Source organism: Balaenoptera ricei, chromosome 13, assembly GCF_028023285.1.
Source record: "Balaenoptera ricei isolate mBalRic1 chromosome 13, mBalRic1.hap2, whole genome shotgun sequence".
Taxonomy (NCBI): domain Eukaryota; kingdom Metazoa; phylum Chordata; class Mammalia; order Artiodactyla; family Balaenopteridae; genus Balaenoptera; species Balaenoptera ricei.
In genome coordinates, this window is record NC_082651.1 from 15,442,145 (window position 1) to 15,460,749 (window position 18,605).

The 18,605-nt window shown below is 54.9% G+C and overlaps 1 protein-coding gene across 1 annotated transcript in view; it reads left to right on the forward strand.

Annotated features, from left to right (window-relative positions):
* Positions 1-18,605, forward strand: part of POLR1A (RNA polymerase I subunit A) — a 77,023-nt gene that overhangs the window by 53,649 nt on the left and 4,769 nt on the right. Inside the window, exons 19-29 of the mRNA XM_059942382.1 lie at positions 1,163-1,261; positions 2,265-2,417; positions 3,720-3,802; positions 5,619-5,784; positions 6,626-6,847; positions 7,764-7,978; positions 9,936-10,103; positions 11,040-11,175; positions 11,684-11,841; positions 16,561-16,687; positions 18,011-18,121. Coding sequence (XP_059798365.1) covers positions 1,163-1,261; positions 2,265-2,417; positions 3,720-3,802; positions 5,619-5,784; positions 6,626-6,847; positions 7,764-7,978; positions 9,936-10,103; positions 11,040-11,175; positions 11,684-11,841; positions 16,561-16,687; positions 18,011-18,121 — 1,638 coding nt within the window. The remainder of the gene's footprint in view (positions 1-1,162; positions 1,262-2,264; positions 2,418-3,719; positions 3,803-5,618; positions 5,785-6,625; positions 6,848-7,763; positions 7,979-9,935; positions 10,104-11,039; positions 11,176-11,683; positions 11,842-16,560; positions 16,688-18,010; positions 18,122-18,605) is intronic.

Here is an 18,605-nt window from a genome sequence, read left to right on the forward strand (position 1 = left end):
TTCAGGAGCTAATCTGCACAGTGCCCTGGGTGAGGTGAGCGCCCTGCCAGTCCTCCAAAGCCCCTTCCTGCGCAGCTGAGAAAGGAGAGGGACGTCCCCGCACAAGCCAGGATGGCAGCCCGGTTCTCTCGCCTTCTCAGCCCAGAGCTGGGGCTCCCAATCCTGCGGCTTGAAGGAGCCCACCTGGCCCTCACCCTGCCTCCTGGGCCTTGAGGCCCCACCTGAGGAGGAGAAAGGGAGGCGTGGCCGGTGCCCAGCAGAAGTCCGTGTTTGCTCGTGGAGCCCTCTGACTGGCTGTCAGCATCCCCTCAGCTGCCAAGAATGCAGACCCTGTTGGTACAGTTCCGTCCTTGAGAGGCGTGGTTCAGAGGAGCCCTCCAGCACCGCATGAAAACCAGGAGGCTCAGCTTCTAGGGCTGACTGGGGATGCTGCGTGGGGATACTGGGTGGGGCGTTGTCTCAGAAGCACCTTAGGATTATTTCTTGTTCCTCCATCTCTTCCCATCCACTCTGCCTCTCCTGTGTGGGGCTGGGTCTCTGCAACCCTACGCAGAAGCTTAGATAGACTCAGAGCTCCCCCCACCTCAGGATCTCCCTGGTCCCCCTGGGGGCTTTGCCCACTTCCGCCTGCCCAGGAGCCAAGGTGAGCCTCCTGCTTGGTACTTGGGCAGCATGTTGGGAAACGTGAATGTGACACAGACGTTGGTCATCATGGCTACTGTCCAGGGCCAGGCCATGCTCTGCTGGACAGGTTCCCAAGGGCACCACCTTAGGTTTTATTTTTAACCAGCTGCTTTTCAGAATCACGAACTGGAGATGCTGGCCCCTCTGCATCTCCTTTCCGGCTTCCTGGCAGAGGTGTCAAGAGAACGCAGCGCCCTGGGCCATCCTCTTTTTTTTTTTTTTCTTTTTTTTAGTTTTTATTGGAGTATAGTTGATTTAAAATGTGTAAGTTTCTGCTGTACTGGGCCATCCTTTAGACTTCTCTCTAGGGCTTCTAGCCAAAGGGTTGATGCCGGATGAGATTTCTTACCTCGCGTGGGATCTGGCGCTTCTCTCTAGATAAATAGTCTGTGTTGGCTCCTGCATCCTGGATTTACCTTCTGAACCTGGGATTCCCAAGAGGGTGAGTCACTGACCAGTGCGTGTGTTCTCTCCGCAGGCGTGCATGCCTTTCGGCCTGCACAGACAGTTCCCAGAGAACAACTTGCAGATGATGGTACAGTCTGGAGCCAAAGGTTCAACTGTGAATACCATGCAGGTGTGAGCAAAGGCGGGTGCTGGCTGGTTTGCAGAAGGGTGAGGTAGTTGCAGGAGGCACTTTTCAGATTTGTTTCTATTTTTAAAAGGATCCACATTCCGTACAAAATGTGGCAAGTAATGAAAAATACAAAAGTATGTAGAAATCAGTGCAGGTGCTAACCACTGTTAAGTGTTATAGGCAGATACCGATATTAGTATCCAGATACTGATGTGTATCAAACAGATACATATTGTAAACTTACATACTGTATTATTATACAGTCACATTATATATAAACACGGTGTGTGTGTATTTATAATCTTAGCTGAGATCCTGAAATTTTGCATGATCTGCTTTTTTCATTTAGTATTACATTATAGGGATTGTCGTAGAGGTTTCTTAACCTTTAATTTTTGGCTCGTTATCTCCTCCAATTACTGCAGTGCTATCACAGCATTTTCACAAATTTTAGCAACTTTTAAAAAAAATCTTGATGACCTTGAGAGGGTCTTAAGGACCATCTCATTCTCTGGTGAGTAGAGAGCAATAGGAATGGGCTTAAAAGGCTGGAGGCCATCAGGAAGCCCTTTTGACTAAGTAAAATCCAGACCCGCTGCTCTTTTCCCCCCAAGAACATTAATAGGTGGTTTTATTCTCTTTTGACCTGAGAATGTTAAAGATCACAGTAAACTACTTTTTCTGCTAGTCTCAGTTTCCCTGTTAGGACCTGGGGGTCCTGTCCAAGTATAACATGTGATGCTTCTGAAACATGGCTACTTTTACAAACACCGTCCATTTCAACTGAGTCCAAATGCGAAAATTGCCGTCATGGAAAGGAAGACACAGTTATCTTCCTGAAAGGTCAGCTTTCTTGGCTCGTTTAGCAATCTGGGTTGGCCTTCAGGAACTTGGATCCCATGCAGTTTTTCTGGAAGAGCAGGCCCCCCATCCCCTGCTGGGACAGAGCATCATTTAACGAGCCTGTGGGTCTTCAGTTGCCTTTGGGTTTCCTTTCTCCCAGATCTCGTGCCTGCTGGGCCAGATCGAACTGGAAGGTCGGAGACCCCCGCTGATGGCATCTGGCAAGTCACTGCCCTGCTTCGAGCCTTATGAGTTCACCCCCAGGGCTGGCGGCTTCGTCACTGGCAGATTCCTCACCGGCATCAAGCCTCCTGTATGTATTTTGGTTCTTCCTTAGGGCTGTTCTCCTCATCTCTTAGGCTCAACAGTAAGAGAAGCCTATGACCTTCACCAGCAGCTTTAAGCAAAGACAGCCAAGTAATAAGTGCCAGGCTATCCCTGCTTACCCACTAGACCCTGGGGCCTGCAAGGACCAAAAGGACGCAGCCATGTCGTGTTTACCATCATAATGCCAGAGCCCAGCACGGTGCCTGGCACATCGTGGGTGCTCGGGAAGGATTGCTGATGAATGGGAAGATGAATAAGATCATTCCCAGCTCTGCCTCTTCCTGCTGTGTGCCCTTTGTCAACCGGTTCTTCCCTGTGTCTGAGGGCAGCTGGGAACGGGAGGCCCCTCACCAGGGTGCTCTCTGTTGCCAAAAGGAGCATCACAGAGATTTACTTCACAAAGCTTCCCTAAGAGAGCCTCCCCTGGCTCCTCCCTGACCTTGGGAAAATCGACCAGCTGTAGCAAATGTCTAGTTTTTCCTCGGTCAGCAACAAAACTCTCCCTTAAGAGAAAGGTTTTCTCCCCACACTTGGCAGAAATGGCTTTTCGACTGTTAGTACCTCCTGTTCCCTGGTCTAGTGCGTCTCTGCAAGGACGCCTCTTGTGGTCAGACAACTAAGTCCAGGTTGTGAACGGGACCGACCCTTCGTGTCAGGTCCACCAGCTGCTCCCAGGGCTCCTCCCTCAGTCCCACGCGGACCCTCCAGTGGTCATCCGTGGCCTCTGGCAGAGGGTGGTGGAGAGCTGGCGTAGACCAGAGAGTTCTGAACTCTGGTTGCGACCCCTTAGTGAATCATGAAATCATTGTAATAGGTAGTGATTGACTTCATAGAATGAAACAGAGTAGGGTGGTAAAGAAAGCATCAGAGTGAGGGATGGGGTCATTTCATAGAGTTTTAGCTCGAGTCATGTTATCTTTATCGGCATGTTTGTGTATGTATGTACGTGTTTGCTGATTACTGTGATAAACCCATTTCTCGTGGAATTTTGGAAAACACTACTACATGATGAGGCACCAGTGCCATTTCTGTTTGGAAAGTGGGGTGCGTATGGGGTGTGGAACATGGCACTGAGGACGGACTCCTGGGAATGGGAGCTGGCACTTCTGTTCCACTTGTCCCTCTGCGCTCGGGCAGAATAAGACAGAGGCAACCCCAGGAGATGGCAGAAGTCCCTGGGGCCGTGGGAGACGTCACAGCTGCCAGGGGCACTGGCTTGAGCCACCCTTTAGGAAGCACACTGTCCTCACTGCCACCACTGGGACCTGGGTCCCCGCTTCTCCCACAGGAGTTCTTCTTCCACTGCATGGCCGGGCGAGAGGGTCTGGTGGACACCGCTGTGAAGACCAGCCGCTCCGGCTACCTCCAAAGGTAAAGAGCACCTGCTCTGCCACCTTTAGGTGGCATCAGCGTCGCAGGTCCATTCACCTCTGTCATTTTTTTCACATTTTCATTGACAATTCACTTAAGATCCCTTTGGATGAAAAAACTGCTAGAAAAAAATGCCCATGGGTGGCCCAAGACAGAAAATAGCAGATATTCTTCCCCTCCTAGAGGACTGGTAAAGTGTGAGCTCAGAGGTTTATAGGAAGGGCCCGTGCGTCGGCGTGTGCGCCTTTCCCTGGGGGGAAAGGTCCTGGGTGGTGATGAGTTGTTCCCCCCCCCGGGAGGGCTCTGCAGTTGGGGCAGAGAGGATTCCAGGCCCCCTGAGTCTGGCACTCGGAGCCGGGCCGGTCTCAGTTTTAAGCTTCAACCTCCCACCTGCCCAAACAGGTCAGTCAGAGAAGCTACATGTTCCCTTTCCTCCCAGAGAGGAGATTAAACAAGCAGGTCTGGGCTGGGGCGCCCTGAGTTCCTGCATCCGGCGTGGATTACAGGGCCAGATCCACCTGTGAGCAGGGGTTACACCCCACCTCCATCCTCTTAAATCATTCAAGGATACCTGTGGAGTGTAGAAAAAGCTAGGAAACGAGTGATCACGTAAGTCTGGGGGTGGGGGATCTGTGTGGAGCCATCTGAATGCAGGGCAGGGAAGAGGAGGGTGTCAGGGATCCCGGCAGGAGTGAAGAGCGGCAGCCGCTGGGGCAAAGGGCACAAAGGTCCGCAGGACCCCTCTGCCCGTGGAGGGTCATGGCAGAAAGGGCGCGTGCCTTCCTTCAGACAGCAGGGGCTGTAGGCTGGATGGAAGGCTGCCTCTTGTGGGTGGCGACGGAAAGGGAGAAGCCGACGCGGCAAAGACGTGGGGCAACCTGCTGAAATGCACAAGAGGCAGGAGGCGTCAGGCCTGAGTGGCAGCACAGTGGCACGGTGGACAGAAAGCAAGACGCTGCAGAGGGGAGAGAGAAAGTGTGGCTGGCGTGAGGGGGCAGCGGCAGGATAATCAAGGGGACACGTTCCAGGGAGGGGGCCTGAAGCTCGGGAGAGGCCTGGAGATGCAGCCTCCGGGGCCGTGGCTGGTGCTGAGAGCTGCGGCCCTGTGAGGTGAGCGGCACGTCAGCATCTTCAGCAAAGGGACATGGGTGCTCAGCTCCAGCCTTGCCAGGCCCTGGGCTGGGTGCCAAGAAGATAGTGCCGAGCTCTGTCCTTGGAGCTCAGGGGAACAGTGGCTCCTGGGAAACCCCCTCTGAAGGTGGCAGGAGGAGAAACCACGGCAGGGTGGCCAGAGAAGTAAGCTAAGGCCAACACCAAGGCAGCAGAGGGGGCAGGTTGAGGGAGGCAGCTGACTGCTGGGAGCACTGAGGGAAAAAGGCACCGGGTTAGGGCTGTCACATCAGCATGTAGTTCCTAAGGTCCCCTTAGTCCCTGACAGTCTCTGGACTAATGGCATGAGAGAAGCATTGGATGGGGAGACAGCCCCGCTGCTTTGCCTGCCTCCTGGGTCTAAGGACACTGGTCCCTGGGGAGCTCTGCCATGCCAGGGAGCGACAGAGCAGGCAGTGGTCCCAGTAGCTGGGGCTGGAGATGGGAGCCAGGGTCGAGCGGGGCAGCCAACCTCCTCAGACACATGGCTGCAGCCCCTGGCCTCGAGGTGCTGTAGCTCAGAGCCTGGGCATGGGAGCCAGCCTGTGCTGGGGGCTTGCCTGCCTGCAGAACAGCAGTCCCCTTTTCTGCCCTCCATCCGCTCCATCAGAGGCTGCCCTGGGAGGTGGCGAGCGCTGTGGGCGCTGAGCCAGTGGTCTCTGTACAGGTGCATCATCAAGCACCTGGAGGGGCTGGTCGTCCAGTACGACCTGACGGTCCGCGACAGCGACGGCAGCGTGGTGCAGTTCCTGTACGGGGAGGACGGCCTGGACATCCCCAAGACACAGTTCCTGCAGCCCAAGCAGTTCCCCTTCCTCACTAGCAACTATGAGGTAGTGTGCCGGCCCCCGGCGCCTGTGGGTTGTGGGGCGGGGGCCGTGCGGTGGGCCTCCCGCCCTGAGCCTTCCCACTCAGAGTGGCCGCTGAAAACTAGAGTGGGAAGAGTGCAAAAGCACCAGGTGATGCCTTGGAACGCCTGACAATGTCAGAGCCCCTCCCTCTGTGTGCTTCATCCCGTGAGATGACAGAGAGGCACGCATACGTCTAGAAAAACTGCACCGTGTGGGGCATTTGCCTTGTGCTGGGCCCTAAACTAGAGCGCACCATGGCTGCTGTCTCCCTTCCTCCTCCCTGCAGCCTGGGGACGCAGGTGGCCCTCTGCCCATTTTACAGCCAAGGCAGCTGAGTGTCAGGGTTTAAGTGACGAGCTGGTGAGTGGCAGGGCTTGTGTCTGCACCCAGGCCCTCTGACACACAAGCCCGCGGTTTTCATACCACACCTTACTGCCCCGAGAGCGATCGTCACCGTTGGCTCAGCAGTCACCCTGTTTTGCAGATTGGGAAACTGACACTGACATGGCCTGTCCAAGGTCATGAAGCAGGTGGTCGAATTGAAGGTTGTGCTCTGGGGTTGGCTCCTTTCCATCCTGGCGCCATGTTCGGGAGGGACTCTGAGTGTCACGGTCTCTCCCTCGTGACCTCAGCTCCTGAGACCGCCAGCTGCCAAGTCTGACTGGCACAGAGTGAGGGCCCTGGTTAGGAGTGGGTGCTCAGACCCCCCAGGGGCATCGTGAGGGCTCCACACGGGCCACCTCCGTCCTGTGAAGTTGTGTGACATGGCCCTTGTGTTACGCCCTCATCTCTTCGGTTTTGTCTGTGTGGTCTGTTTGTTTAGGTGATAATGAAGTCGAAGCACCTCCATGAAGTTTTATCCAGAGCAGATCCCCAGAAAGCTCTCCGCCACTTCAAAGCCATCAAAAAATGGCAAAGCAAGCATTCCAACACCCTGCTGAGAAAAGGCGCCTTCTTGAATTATTCCCAGAAAATTCAAGCAGCTGTGAAAGCCTTGAACCTCGAGGGCACAAACCAGAACGGCCGCAGCCCTGAGACTCACCAGGTAGTGCTGGGGTTGGGGCGGGGGGGTGGGGTGGGGGTGAGCGATCAGTCAGGGGTTGAGGGGATGAGGAGTTGTTTTCCCGGTGGAAGGTGCAGTCATGAAATCTGGCTTCATTCGGTGCTGGTCAGGAAACATGGCGCTCAAATAGGGATTTAAGGAAGGGAATCTTTACAGAGGTGTGGACAGGGTTCCAGGAAACGAACTAGGGCTGGTAAGTTGGGTTTCCACCCGCCCCCCACAGGCATGAACAGTCACCAGGAGTGGAGAGGGTGGCCGTGGGCAGAGGCCAGCTGACAGGAGCCCTCAGCAAAGAGTTCTGGGCTCCGAGGTCCGTTAGAGAGGGCGGGGGATGAATGCCCAGCCTCACTCTCCTCCCACATGCCCTTCTGCTTCTGGGACCTCCCATCAGCCAAGCACAGCTGGGAGCCAGGAGGCAGGGGAGCGCTTTGAAGCAGTTGCTGTGGGACAGCTTTGGGGCATCGAGCGTGTGAAAGCCTGGGTGGGGGACAAACAGGGATCCGGCACAGTCACCTGGCTTGTGGTGACTGTGTCCTTGTTGACCTGAGACAGCCCTGGCTTTGCCTCTCATCCCAGTATTATTATTAATAGTGCCCCATTTTACGCTAGAAGACACTCAGTTTGGACAGTAACTTACATGGTCACCCTGCCTGTGCTTGAAGGGCCAGGACGAATCGCTTGTAGAGTCATGGTCACGCAGTGCGCCCTGGGATGGGTTCGGTTTCTCCGTGTTTCAGATGTCGAGATGGCTTTCTCATTGCCGTCAGGTTTCTGTCTCTTTCCCCTATTCTCATTTGAAGCCAGTGCCTTTGATCCTCCTTATCCTACTGGACCTCCCAGGAAGAGAAGCCTATTCCTGGTGTCCTCCAGCGTAGCTGAGGCCCATCCTTCCTTTCAGATGTTGAGGATGTGGGCTGACTTAGACGAGCAAAGCCGGAGGAAATACCAGAAGAAGGCGGCTCCTTGTCCTGACCCCAGTCTGTCTGTCTGGCGCCCAGACATCTACTTTGCATCAGTGTCAGAAACGTTTGAAAAGAAGGTGGATGGCTACAGTCGCGAGTGGGCAGCTCAAGCAGAGAAGAGTTACGAGAAATCGGAGCTCTCTCTGGACAGGTAATGACATTGATTTATTGCACAGCACATGCAGAGGGAGAATCTGCTTCTCAGGCCCTTCTCTGCCCACTCTGGCAGCCTCCTGGGTTCAAGACTCCAGCAAGAAGGAGGGAAGTGAAACAGAGGGCACCTTGCAGGCCCTGAGGCCTGTGGGACGGATGAGAGCAGGTAGGCAGGAGTGCACCCCCCACCTGGGCCACGACAGAGAAGAGCGCTCTGCGGGGACAGAGCCCTGCACAGGTGGCCCCTCTCTTGAGTGTGGTGTGGTGGGCACGGTTTTGTGAGAATCGGGGAATCTGGTCAGCAGCTGCCAACCCTGTGACCCGGGACAGACCATTCTCTCCCCCGTGACACCACAGCTCAGCCTTTCCTAAGGAGTTTGGTCTGAATAGTCCAGCGATCCTTTGAGTTTTGGGTTTCGAAGCGTCAAGGAAGGAGGACCCCATGGAGTCCTGAGCTTAGACTTATTCACAAAGAAATAAGACAGGAAAAAGAAATCTCGTGGCCTAGGCAAGTGGGAAGCCAGGCATGGACCAGCACTGAGCCACAGTGAGTTAAAACATCAAAACTGCCCCCAGGGAATGCCTGCTGGGGCGTCGGTCTCAGACCAGTCGTCCAGGGATCCTTCCCACTCCGCTCACTAAGCCTGGCCTGCAGAGCCGGAAGCCTGAGATCATCCGCTGTAGCCTGGCTGCTTGTGCTGCACCCGCTGGAACCCAGCCAGGTGCACGGAGAGGCTGAGGGTCCAGGGAGTAGGACGGCAGCAGGGGGATGAGCAAAGAAGAACACTTGGGTGGAGGACCTGGAGGGCAGAGACAGGGCTCTTACTTTTTATCCTTTAAAGTACTTTCTCCAGCCAGGCCTCAGAGATTCGAAGATGGAGTAAAGCATGCCGGGTTGTGATTTAGCTACCAGCCGGGCTTTCCCTAAAAGAGCAAGACCCTGCTCCCCAGCCCCCCTCACCTGCCTCCCTACAGCTCAGGATGCTGCCCTTTACCTTCAGAAGGACCATGTGGGTCCTCCCTCCAGCTGTGCTGCATCCGGAGTGGGGCGAGCTTGGCCCTGGGGAGCATCTCTTGGGTTCAGAGGGCTGAGATAGGGAGGCAGCATATGCTTCAGTGGCTCTCACAGGGGACCTGTTAACAAGCAGCAAGCTCTGGGTGCAACTCCAAAGTTCTGGAAGTATTTGAAGGTTTTTCCTGTCGGGAATACTGGTAGGCACTCAAACCTCACTGGTTTGAAGTAATAGGGAGAGAAGACACATCAGGTTCGCAAAAAGTCTGACTTTTGAAAAGAACTTGCATAGAAACGTAGTTTTATTACCTTCCTCTGTGTTCAAACGTAATGTCCCGTTTAGTCTCTGTTTGTTGAGCCGCTTCCTTGTCCTATGTTCCGGGGTAATACAGTGTTCCTTGGCTGTTCTAAAAGGGCCGGCATTCATAGGAAGAAGGGTTAGTAAATTATGAAATTGTAGAGTGTGCACATTTCCAATGTGGCCTGTAGCCATTTGCACTAATTAAGACAGTAAGCACCCCTTCCCGCCTCCCCCCCATATCCCCATAATTGCTCAGTGAACCTCTTCCTAGTTTGTACAGAGGGAGGTTTAAGCCCTCTCCAAGCTGTCACAACTAGTGGGCAAAAAAGAATTAACAAAGGGAAACGTGAATAGTGAGCTCACTAGTTCCATGACGTTCTCAGGGTGAACGTGAACAGTCCGAGCATGGACGTCTAGAGCTTCAGCTACCCAGCTGGGCTCTGTGCTGTGTCATTTAGGACATTTCAGGGTCACTGGCCGGAATTTAAGGCTTAGAAGGACCATTTGCTTAGGAAAAAACAAGCCCAGAAAGAGGGAGAGGTAACAGGTCCATGTACCCTGCTTGCGGGTGACATCGACAGCTCCTGACGGGCAGGTAGTGTCTGTGCCCCTGACTCCTGCTGTCCCCTGCCCCATCTCCAGGTTGAGGACTCTTCTGCAGCTGAAGTGGCAGCGCTCGCTGTGTGACCCGGGAGAGGCCGTGGGCCTGCTGGCCGCACAGAGCATCGGGGAGCCCTCCACACAGATGACCCTGAACACCTTCCACTTTGCCGGCAGAGGCGAGATGAATGTCACCCTGGGCATTCCCAGGTGGGGCACTGCGAGGGGGCAGGGGCGGGGTCTGTCCTAGCCCGCTCCTGGGGAGGAGGTCATTTCATTAGAGAGAGAGAGAGAGAGAGAGAGAGAGAGTGTGTGTGTGTGTGTGTGTGTGTGTGTGTGTGTGTGTGTGAGAGAGAGAGAGAGAGAGAGAGGGGGCAGGGTCTCATCAAAGCAGGGGTCAGGGTTGGAGTTTCCAGAGCCCAGTGGCTTCTGTGGTTGGATCCATGCCCAGGCCTCTTAGCATTAGCATCTCCATTTATCTCTCCACCAACTCCTGTATCCAAGTTACCCGGGATGCTTGTGAAACTACATACTCCTGGGGTCAGGCCGTCTGGTCGCCCAACTTCGGGGGCACCACTCACCTAGAACATGACCCAAAGGGACCCTGGCCCTTCAGGTAAAAGTATGCACCTTGCAGGACGATGGCCGCTGGGCGAGGGGAAAGAACAGAGATCAGGCTCACCTGCCTGGCCCAGCTACTTTTTAGCAGAGTGACTCAGGCACCTCAGCTTCCTGTGGGAGGGAGGAGGGCGGGGAGCACCGTGCAGTCGGGCCCTGCAGGCTAACTGAGCCATGGCCGAGGTCTAGCCGTGGTCCCTGTGCCCAGTGGGAGTCCCTTCCCTGCATCTCTCATTGGTTCAGTAAGCACCCATGCTGTAATGTGAGGCACAGGTGGTAGGAAACAGGAAGAAGACACAGCCCTGTCCTTGAGGAGCTCGTGCTCCGGTGGAGGAAGCTGACAGAAGAGTCCCTTGCTGTCACACGCGGGGCCAGAGCTGGGACTCCCTGATCAGCATATCTCCCCCACGAGATCCTGTGGTCTCTGGCAGATCCTGAAAGAACTGTGACATCTTTATGAGAAAGGCCTCACAACAATACAGAATCCGGGTGCCTCTTACAATCAGATGCTCCCTTGTTCTGTGACAGGCTGAGGGAGATTCTCATGGTGGCCAGCGCCAACATCAAGACGCCCATGATGCGCGTGCCTGTATTCAGCACCAAGAAAGCGCTGAAGAAAGTGAAAAGCCTGAAGAAGCAGCTCACCAGGGTGTGCCTCGGGGAGGTAATTGTCTCCCTGGGACCCAGTGCAGGCTGGCTGCAGGCGTTTTCCTGCATCCTCCCACCCATCCTCCCACCTGTCCTCCCATCTGGGCAGAACAGCCTTTGCCAGCTGTTCAGACCCTGCTCAACTCCACCCAGTGAGAGGGAGGCTTTCTCTGCAGCTGCTAAGCAGGGATGGATCAGGAAGCTTTAAAGGTAATCACTGGTCTGCAGCATTCTAACGTGCCTTAAGAATAAGGGCACTTTCTGGGTCAGCTTACCAGCCCCGCTGGAGCCTGCACCCTACAGCCTCAGGCTGTTCTCTGGAGGTGTGCCTACAGGGTGGGGAGGTCTCTCTCCCCACCCCCTGAGGGATCTACACCAGCAGAGCTTGTTGGAGTTTCTTTGGGATTTTGGCCTGTGGTCCCAGCCCCTGTCCCGGCAAACTCTCAGTTTTCCCATAACCCACTTGTAATGCTCAGTCCCAGGCTTTGGGCAAAATTAGTTTCTGTCTGTCAATCTGGTTCTAGGTGTTGGAGAAAATTGACGTCCAGGAGTCCTTCTCTATGGGGGAGAGACAGAACAAGTTCCGGGTGTACCAGCTGCGGTTTCAGTTCCTGCCACACGCGTACTACCAGCAGGAAAAGTGCCTGAGACCCGAGGACATCCTGCATTTCATGGAAACAAGGTCAGGACTCAGGCCATGCTTATTGCTTGACTTTGTCATGGACCTTGAGGGCTTCTGGCCACAGGACTCCCAGAGACTGGGTGCTTTTGCCCAAATGATTCCTTCAAAGGAGGTGTTTAGAAAAAGAACAGGTCCTGCAGCCTAATCTGGCTTGTGGGTATGACTGCATTAACTACATTCCCATCTCTGCCCCCTATTCTTCTCTCTGGCCCATGAGTCTCGTGTACTCGGGTTTGTAGGCTTTGAGGTGGAGGAGTTCATGTACCATAAAGAGAACAGTGCTCCGTCGCAGTGGTGCTGCTGTGACGTCAGACCAGCACGTGGTGTTAATTTCTGTCATGATGTGGTTCCTGGTTCGTTTATATTCTGCGAGGAAGGAGCAGTGTACTGCCAGCATGCTGCTCTTAAACACAGGTCTATAACTGGGGTTACCTTCAGCTGCTTAGAGAAATTCGGGTTCCCTTCTGGTGGGGAGAAGGAACATCCATTTTCTCTCCAGTTCAAGTCACTGTTGGACATTGGAAAGCACGGCCCACAGTGCTGAGCGCACAGGAGTAGGAGGGTGGTCATATTGGGGCTGGGGAAGCCAGGAAGAGCCAGCGAAGCACTTCTGACCGGCCACGTGACCCTGGATCGTGGTGCGCAGACTCAGATGGCTGCGGGGCCGGCAGGTGAGAAGGCCGGTGAGGCAGGTTGGGGGCCCCCGTCCGGCTGGAGAGCACGCCACCGGCCTCAAGCGGGCAGGGGTGTGGGCCAGGGTGGCCAGACCTTCTGATTCAGATAAATAAGAAGAAGAAAACCGCCTCTCTTTTTTCTTTCTTTGGCTGTTTGCTTGCTTTTACTTTTTATAGATAAATCTCCTCTAATTTGTAAGCATTGGCAACTAATTCATATCTTTTTAAAAGCCTGGTGAGGGGACTTCCTGGTGGTCCAGTGGTTAAGACTCTCCGCTTCCAATGCAGGGGGCACAGGTTCGATCCCTGGTCAGGGAACTAAGATCCCACATGCCACACAGCACAGCCAAAAAACTAACTAAATAACTAACTAACTGCGACGCAGCACAGCCAAAAAACTAACTAACTAACTAAATTAATTAATTTAAAAAAAAAAAAAAAAGCCTGGTGAGGCTGAAATAGATCCCATATGTCAGCAGGATTTGGCCACGGACCACCAACCACCGTCTTCAGTCTAGAACAGCCCTCAGGTTTTCCAGAGCTGCTTGGAAGTAGCGAAGTGATGGCAGAGTCGAGGCAGGACGTCCGCACACTCAGTCATCCCACAAATATTTACTGAGTGATGCCCACTGACAGGCTGGGCCCCAGGGCAGTGTGGCTGGGAGGAAGTGACTGTCCTGCCGTCACCTGAAGATGGGGACTGGCTGCAGCCTGGCCCCCTGAGCAGGTGGCACGTAGGATGGCGGGTGCTGTGGTAGATGAGCTTGGACGTGAACTCAGCCCTTTGGACGGGGGAGCTTGCTGGGCCTCGGAAGCACCTATGTCGCTCTTCGCCCGGGTGGAGGAGGCTCGTTTTATCAGGCAGGCCCAGTGCTGTCGGGGTGCTGGGTCACGTCGCAGGAGACCTGTCTGTGCCCCAGCTGCCGGCTCATTAATTAACCGGGAGGAACGTCACTCCCAAGCGTGCCGCTGTTTGTGCTGGCCAGGCGGCCCTTTTGTGAGAAATAGGAATTCGGATCACGTGGCCTCCTGAGAATTACCGAGAGCAGGCGGGGTTGGCGATCTGCCCCATTTCTATGCATCTCAGGTGTGGGCCTGCCAAGCAGGTGGGTCGCATGAGGCGTGCCCCAGGCTGTGCTCAGAGTTCTTCCTCTTTACATTGCCTTGGGGAATTGAGAATTCATCACTTTTTAAAAATTTCTTCTTGGTAAGGAAGAGCCCTGGCTTTTTCCCAGTGGTGAAAGACTTAGTCAGCTCCTTCTTTGTATTTGGCTTGTGCACTAGAAAAGCTGTGATGAACAAAGCCATGTGCAGTCGCGCTTGGTGGAGCTGCCCTGTGACTTGGGCAGGGGGGCCAGAGAGGGAGCAGCTCGTGGAAGGGGTTGTGGTTGGGCTGCCTTTGCCAGGCCTGGGCAGCGAAGCAGCCTCACGCAGGCCCCCTGGAGACTGCACGGGGATGGGTGTGTGCCTTCAGAAGAGGGGACCCCCCCACCGGGAGCGTTTTCTTTTTCCTTTCTCCCTTCCTTTTCCCCTCTCTCCTCTCTCATCTCCACCCCCTTTTCTCTCTCTTCCCCTTTTCCCTCCCTTTCTTCCCTTCTTCTTTCCCAGCTGTGGGATCTTGAGACTCTTTTGACACAGATTGGAGAAAAAAAAAAACAGAGACACAGAGGCACTTCCCTAGATGGAGGTGTATAAGCCGTGAAGCTCCCCTAAATACCTGTCCTGGTGCCCATCCCTTTGGATATGTGTGTAAATGATCTGGAAGGTGGGCCGGGGTGGTGAGGTGGCAGGAGTACTGAGCTAGGAGGCAGGGGTGTGAGTTCCGGCCTCCGGTCCCCAGCCGTGTACCACTGAGTCGGCAGTCTGCAGCGAGAGCTTCTGTGAGTCTGACTCTGCAAACAGCAGGTGGTGGAGCTGTTGGCAGGCACTTTCGGAAACAGCCGAGGGTCATGTTCCCTGTTGGTAATTATTTATGTGGGACGGAGGTTTCTCTGCAGCTGCCCCCCTCCAGTTCCCCCTCAGTTGCCACATTCTGACAAACAGCACGACCTTCACAGAGCAGTCACTGTGGGCCTCCGGTTTCCTGGCTCTGGGCAAAATCACAGAAGGGCAGACTCTTTGTACCCCCGGGAGAACTTCTGGCACACAGGTGACATGCCTGCCACTTACCGTTCAGGGTGTTATTCTCCTTTCTCACCTTCTGTCACGTTCTGCACTGGTCCTGTTCACCAGAAGAGGCAGGCAGGGTAGAAAGGATTTGCACCGGGGGGATTAGGGAAGGTCTCTTGGGGGGGTTCCATCTGCGCTTAGACCCCACCGTGGGCGTGGGCGCGGCTCCAACAGGTCAATGGGAGGCTGGGGAAATTGATGGTGGTGCACATGGCCCGAACAGAAGCCCAGCTATGCACGTGCAGGGGGTGAGAGCAGGTGGGTGACGGGTTGAGGCCAGTTGCGGGGATTGAAGTGCTGGCGGGGGAGCCTCAGAGGGGTGATGTCACCTGAAGGGACAGGCCAGGGCGGCAGCCCCACAGCAGAGGGAGGTGACAAGCAGCTTGTGTGTGCGGGGCGGCCCAGCTTCACACCCCGTCCGTGCTATTTCACGTCCTGCAGGCTGCGCCTCAGGCTCAGGCATGGGGCAGGGGCGGTCCCAAGACTTACAGACGGGGTCAAGGCCCTCGTCTGTCTCTGTCTCCAGACTCTGGCAGAACAGAGACTTGAACCAGAGCCTGGCCTTTCGGAAACATCTCTTCCGCCCCCTCCTCCCGGGTGGACTGTGTCTTTCTAAAGTCAAGCCAGGCTTCCCCCCCTGTCTGGCCCTCTGGTCCCTGTCCACAGCACCTGGTGACCAGGCTCTTCCTTGGATCGGTGGTGAGGAGGCTTTTTTCTGCCAAGGGCAGAAACTCAGCCAAAACCCTGTACAACTTTAAAAAGTTGGGGAAAAAAAAAAATGGTAGGGAGGGAGAGTAGCAGTCTTTTGTTTTTAATGAACAAAATAGTAAACATCTGACCTGCCTGTTTCTCCAGTTAAAGCTCTTAAGTGCCTGTCTTTTCAGCCTTGCTTTGCCCTCAGGGCTGGCACATGGTGGGCCCGTCATAGGCGCTCGGAGAACACAGGATGGCTGGCTGGGCAGATGAGGAACTGATACTTTATATAATTAAAAGAAGGCTGTCTGGTGTGCTGCTATGGCCTGATGCAGAAGACAGGCAAGAGGTTATATGAAGAAAGGAGCAGGGGGCGGGAGACAGGGTGAGGCCCAGAGGAAGCATTAAATAGATAACTCAGGAGGAAGGGCCCAGGGGCCAGGAAAGGTCCTCTGGGCTCTGCCTCAAGTTGGTCCTTTTAAATTGCTTTCGTTCTAACCTGTCGACATGATTTACTGCCACAAAGTAAGTTGTCACCGCCTTGGAGATCCCGATAAGCTCTTCCATATCTTATTTCTCTCATCAAATTGTCGGGGGTCCCACACCGAGGAGACAGGAGTTGCCAGCCCTGAGCAGTGCCACTTCCTGGAGATGCGGTAGGCGGCGGGCTGGGGGCGGCCCTCGTCCCGGCCTGGCCTCCCCTCTCCCGCTGCAGGCCCTGCCACCCGAGTTAGACGGCCGCCACACAGCACCAAAAACTGTCACTTTCTGAGCAGCCAACCTGCCAGGCCCCATGACAGGTATCGGATGTGGTGTTGTTTCTAATCCCTAAAGCAAGACTGCATGGTGTCTATTAATACCCGCGTTTTCCGGAAGACAGAGGTAAAGCTCAGGAGACCATCTGTGGTGATCGAGGCCACGCACCCTGGGAGTGGCGGGGCACGTGTTCAGTCTGGGCCTATTGGGTGTGGAGCAGTGTTCCTTCTGATGCGCCATATACCACCCAGAAACAGCAGGAGGGGGAAAAGTGAGCTGAAGGGAGAGGCAGGGTCTCCGTCTCCTGTAGAAATCCCCGACATCACCTTCGGTGGTGTGAGATCCTTACAGCGTCCTGTCCCCACAGGGAGGGGAGAATGGAGGTGCTGGTACTGAACGGGGCTGCGTGGCTTTCTTCTCGTTTCAGATTCTTTAAAATTCTGATGGAATCCATCAGAAAGAAGAATAGTAAAGCGTCAGCTTTCAGAAGCGTAAACACGCGGAGAGCTACCCAGCGGGATCTAGACAACGCAGGCGAGTTGGAGAGGAGTCGGGTGAGCGAGTCCCCTGAGGGCCCCTTGGGGAGGGTCCAGGGCTGGGAAGCACATCGGGTGGCGGCTCACTGAGTCAGTTCTCCTAGGACGGCTCTGTGACTATCCTCGGTGCTCCTCGAGCCCCTTCCTGCTGTTGGCCCATCTCTCCGCTTACCTTAGCGTTTATCCACTGTTCTGAGAGAGCCGAAAAGCAACATTTTCTTCTTGAGTGTGGCAGGCCATATCGGGCAGCATAGTCTGCCTGGCCCTGGGTGAGGGCCCCAGGTCATCCATCTCTCTGCTCTCAGGGACCCCTCTGTCAGTGATTTTTTTTATCCTGAGGTTAGACTCAAAGTAATGGTACCCACCAAGGTCTTGGAAGTTCTTTTTCTGGTTTTGTTCAGTCTGCCTTTGACTTCCCTAGGCCAGATGAATTGAGGCCCACAGAGTACTAGGAAAGGACCAGAGAGGCATTTTGAAGCAGGGAAGTTGGGCTACAGTGACGAAAAAGGATAGAGCCAGGGAAAAACCATTGGAGGCAAAACAGTCCAGGAATGATGGTACCTCATCTGCCAAGAGGCCCAGGAGCAGTGTGGGGCAGGTCCCTGGGTGTCATCTGAGCCGGCAGTTGGTAGGGCTGTGCTGTGCTTGGACAGGGCCACAACGAAGACTGGTCCTGTCCCTTCCCGGCTCGGTGACCTCAGCTATGTCACCTCCTCTCTCTGGGCCTGTCTCCTCATCCCTAAGATGAGGGCCTGGCCTACCTAGACAGAGAGAGTGCCAGGTCTCCTGCCCCGGGGTCTACCAGTTGGCTAACTCAAGCACAAATGGGCACAGGATGTCTTTGAAAGGCTGCCCAGCCTTAATTCTCAAATCACCCAGAAGGAGACTATAAGGAACTAAGAGCCAAGGCCAGGAGAAAGGTATAAATATTTGGTTTTTAAAATACCAAGACAACTCTTTCTCTTCATCTCCACCCATAACAAAAATACTTGGAATGACACTAGCACCATTTTCTTTTAATGACTTGAAAAGCCTTGGCACTTTCTTTCTTTTTTTTTTTTTTAAAATGCAAGATTTTGCGGGTGGTACGTGTAAAGAGTTAGGCTGCAGAGAAGGAAGCGTGGAATCCAGGGGTGGGTAGGGGGGTGGAAGGTAGGTCGATGGATAGTTGGGAAGGTGATAGGTGGCTGAACGATGAGTGGATGGGTGGGTGGGCAGGTGGGTGGCTGGGTGAGTAAGGAGAAAGGCAGGTGGATGGGCGAGTGTGGGGGGTGGAGAGATGGATTCACCAAGCACTGGGTATTAGAGCTCATCTTTCTCTTTCTTGTCCCCAAACCCCAGGGAGAGCAGGACGGCGATGAGGAAGAGGAGGGGCACATTGTGGACGCCGAAGCTGAGGAGGGAGACGCTGATGCCTCGGACGCCAAACGCAAGGAGAAACAAGAGGAGGAGGTGAGGGGACTCTGAGGTGACACTTTCGTCACACATGAGGGCTCACCCCCTGGTGCATAAGGCCACACCTCTGTGTCGTGCTGGAACCATCAGGGGCCTTGAAGCAAGGCAGTCTGCCCAGCGCACCACTCGATTGACAAGGCGCTGTTCATGGGGTGGCGAGTGGGCCAGGGCTGGCTGTCCCTGCGTCTGAATCAGATTCAAGGACCCAGAGGCCTTGGGCAGGGAGAGGAAGTCAGGCCGCCTCCTGTCTTTGCCATGAAAATACCTCCTTCTCCTCCCCGTTACTGGTCCTCCACTGCCACGATTGCTGCCAGGACAGAGGGCGGTGAGGCAGGGCTGAGCGGGTTCACGGGTGAGAGAGCTAGAGGCGGGGGGGCGGGGTTCAGCTCAGAGGAGGGGGCCCTGGGACTGAGGGGCTGGCATCCCCAGGGGAAGAGGGGAGGACGGCGGCCGGGCCGACAGAGCAGGCGGGGCCGGGATC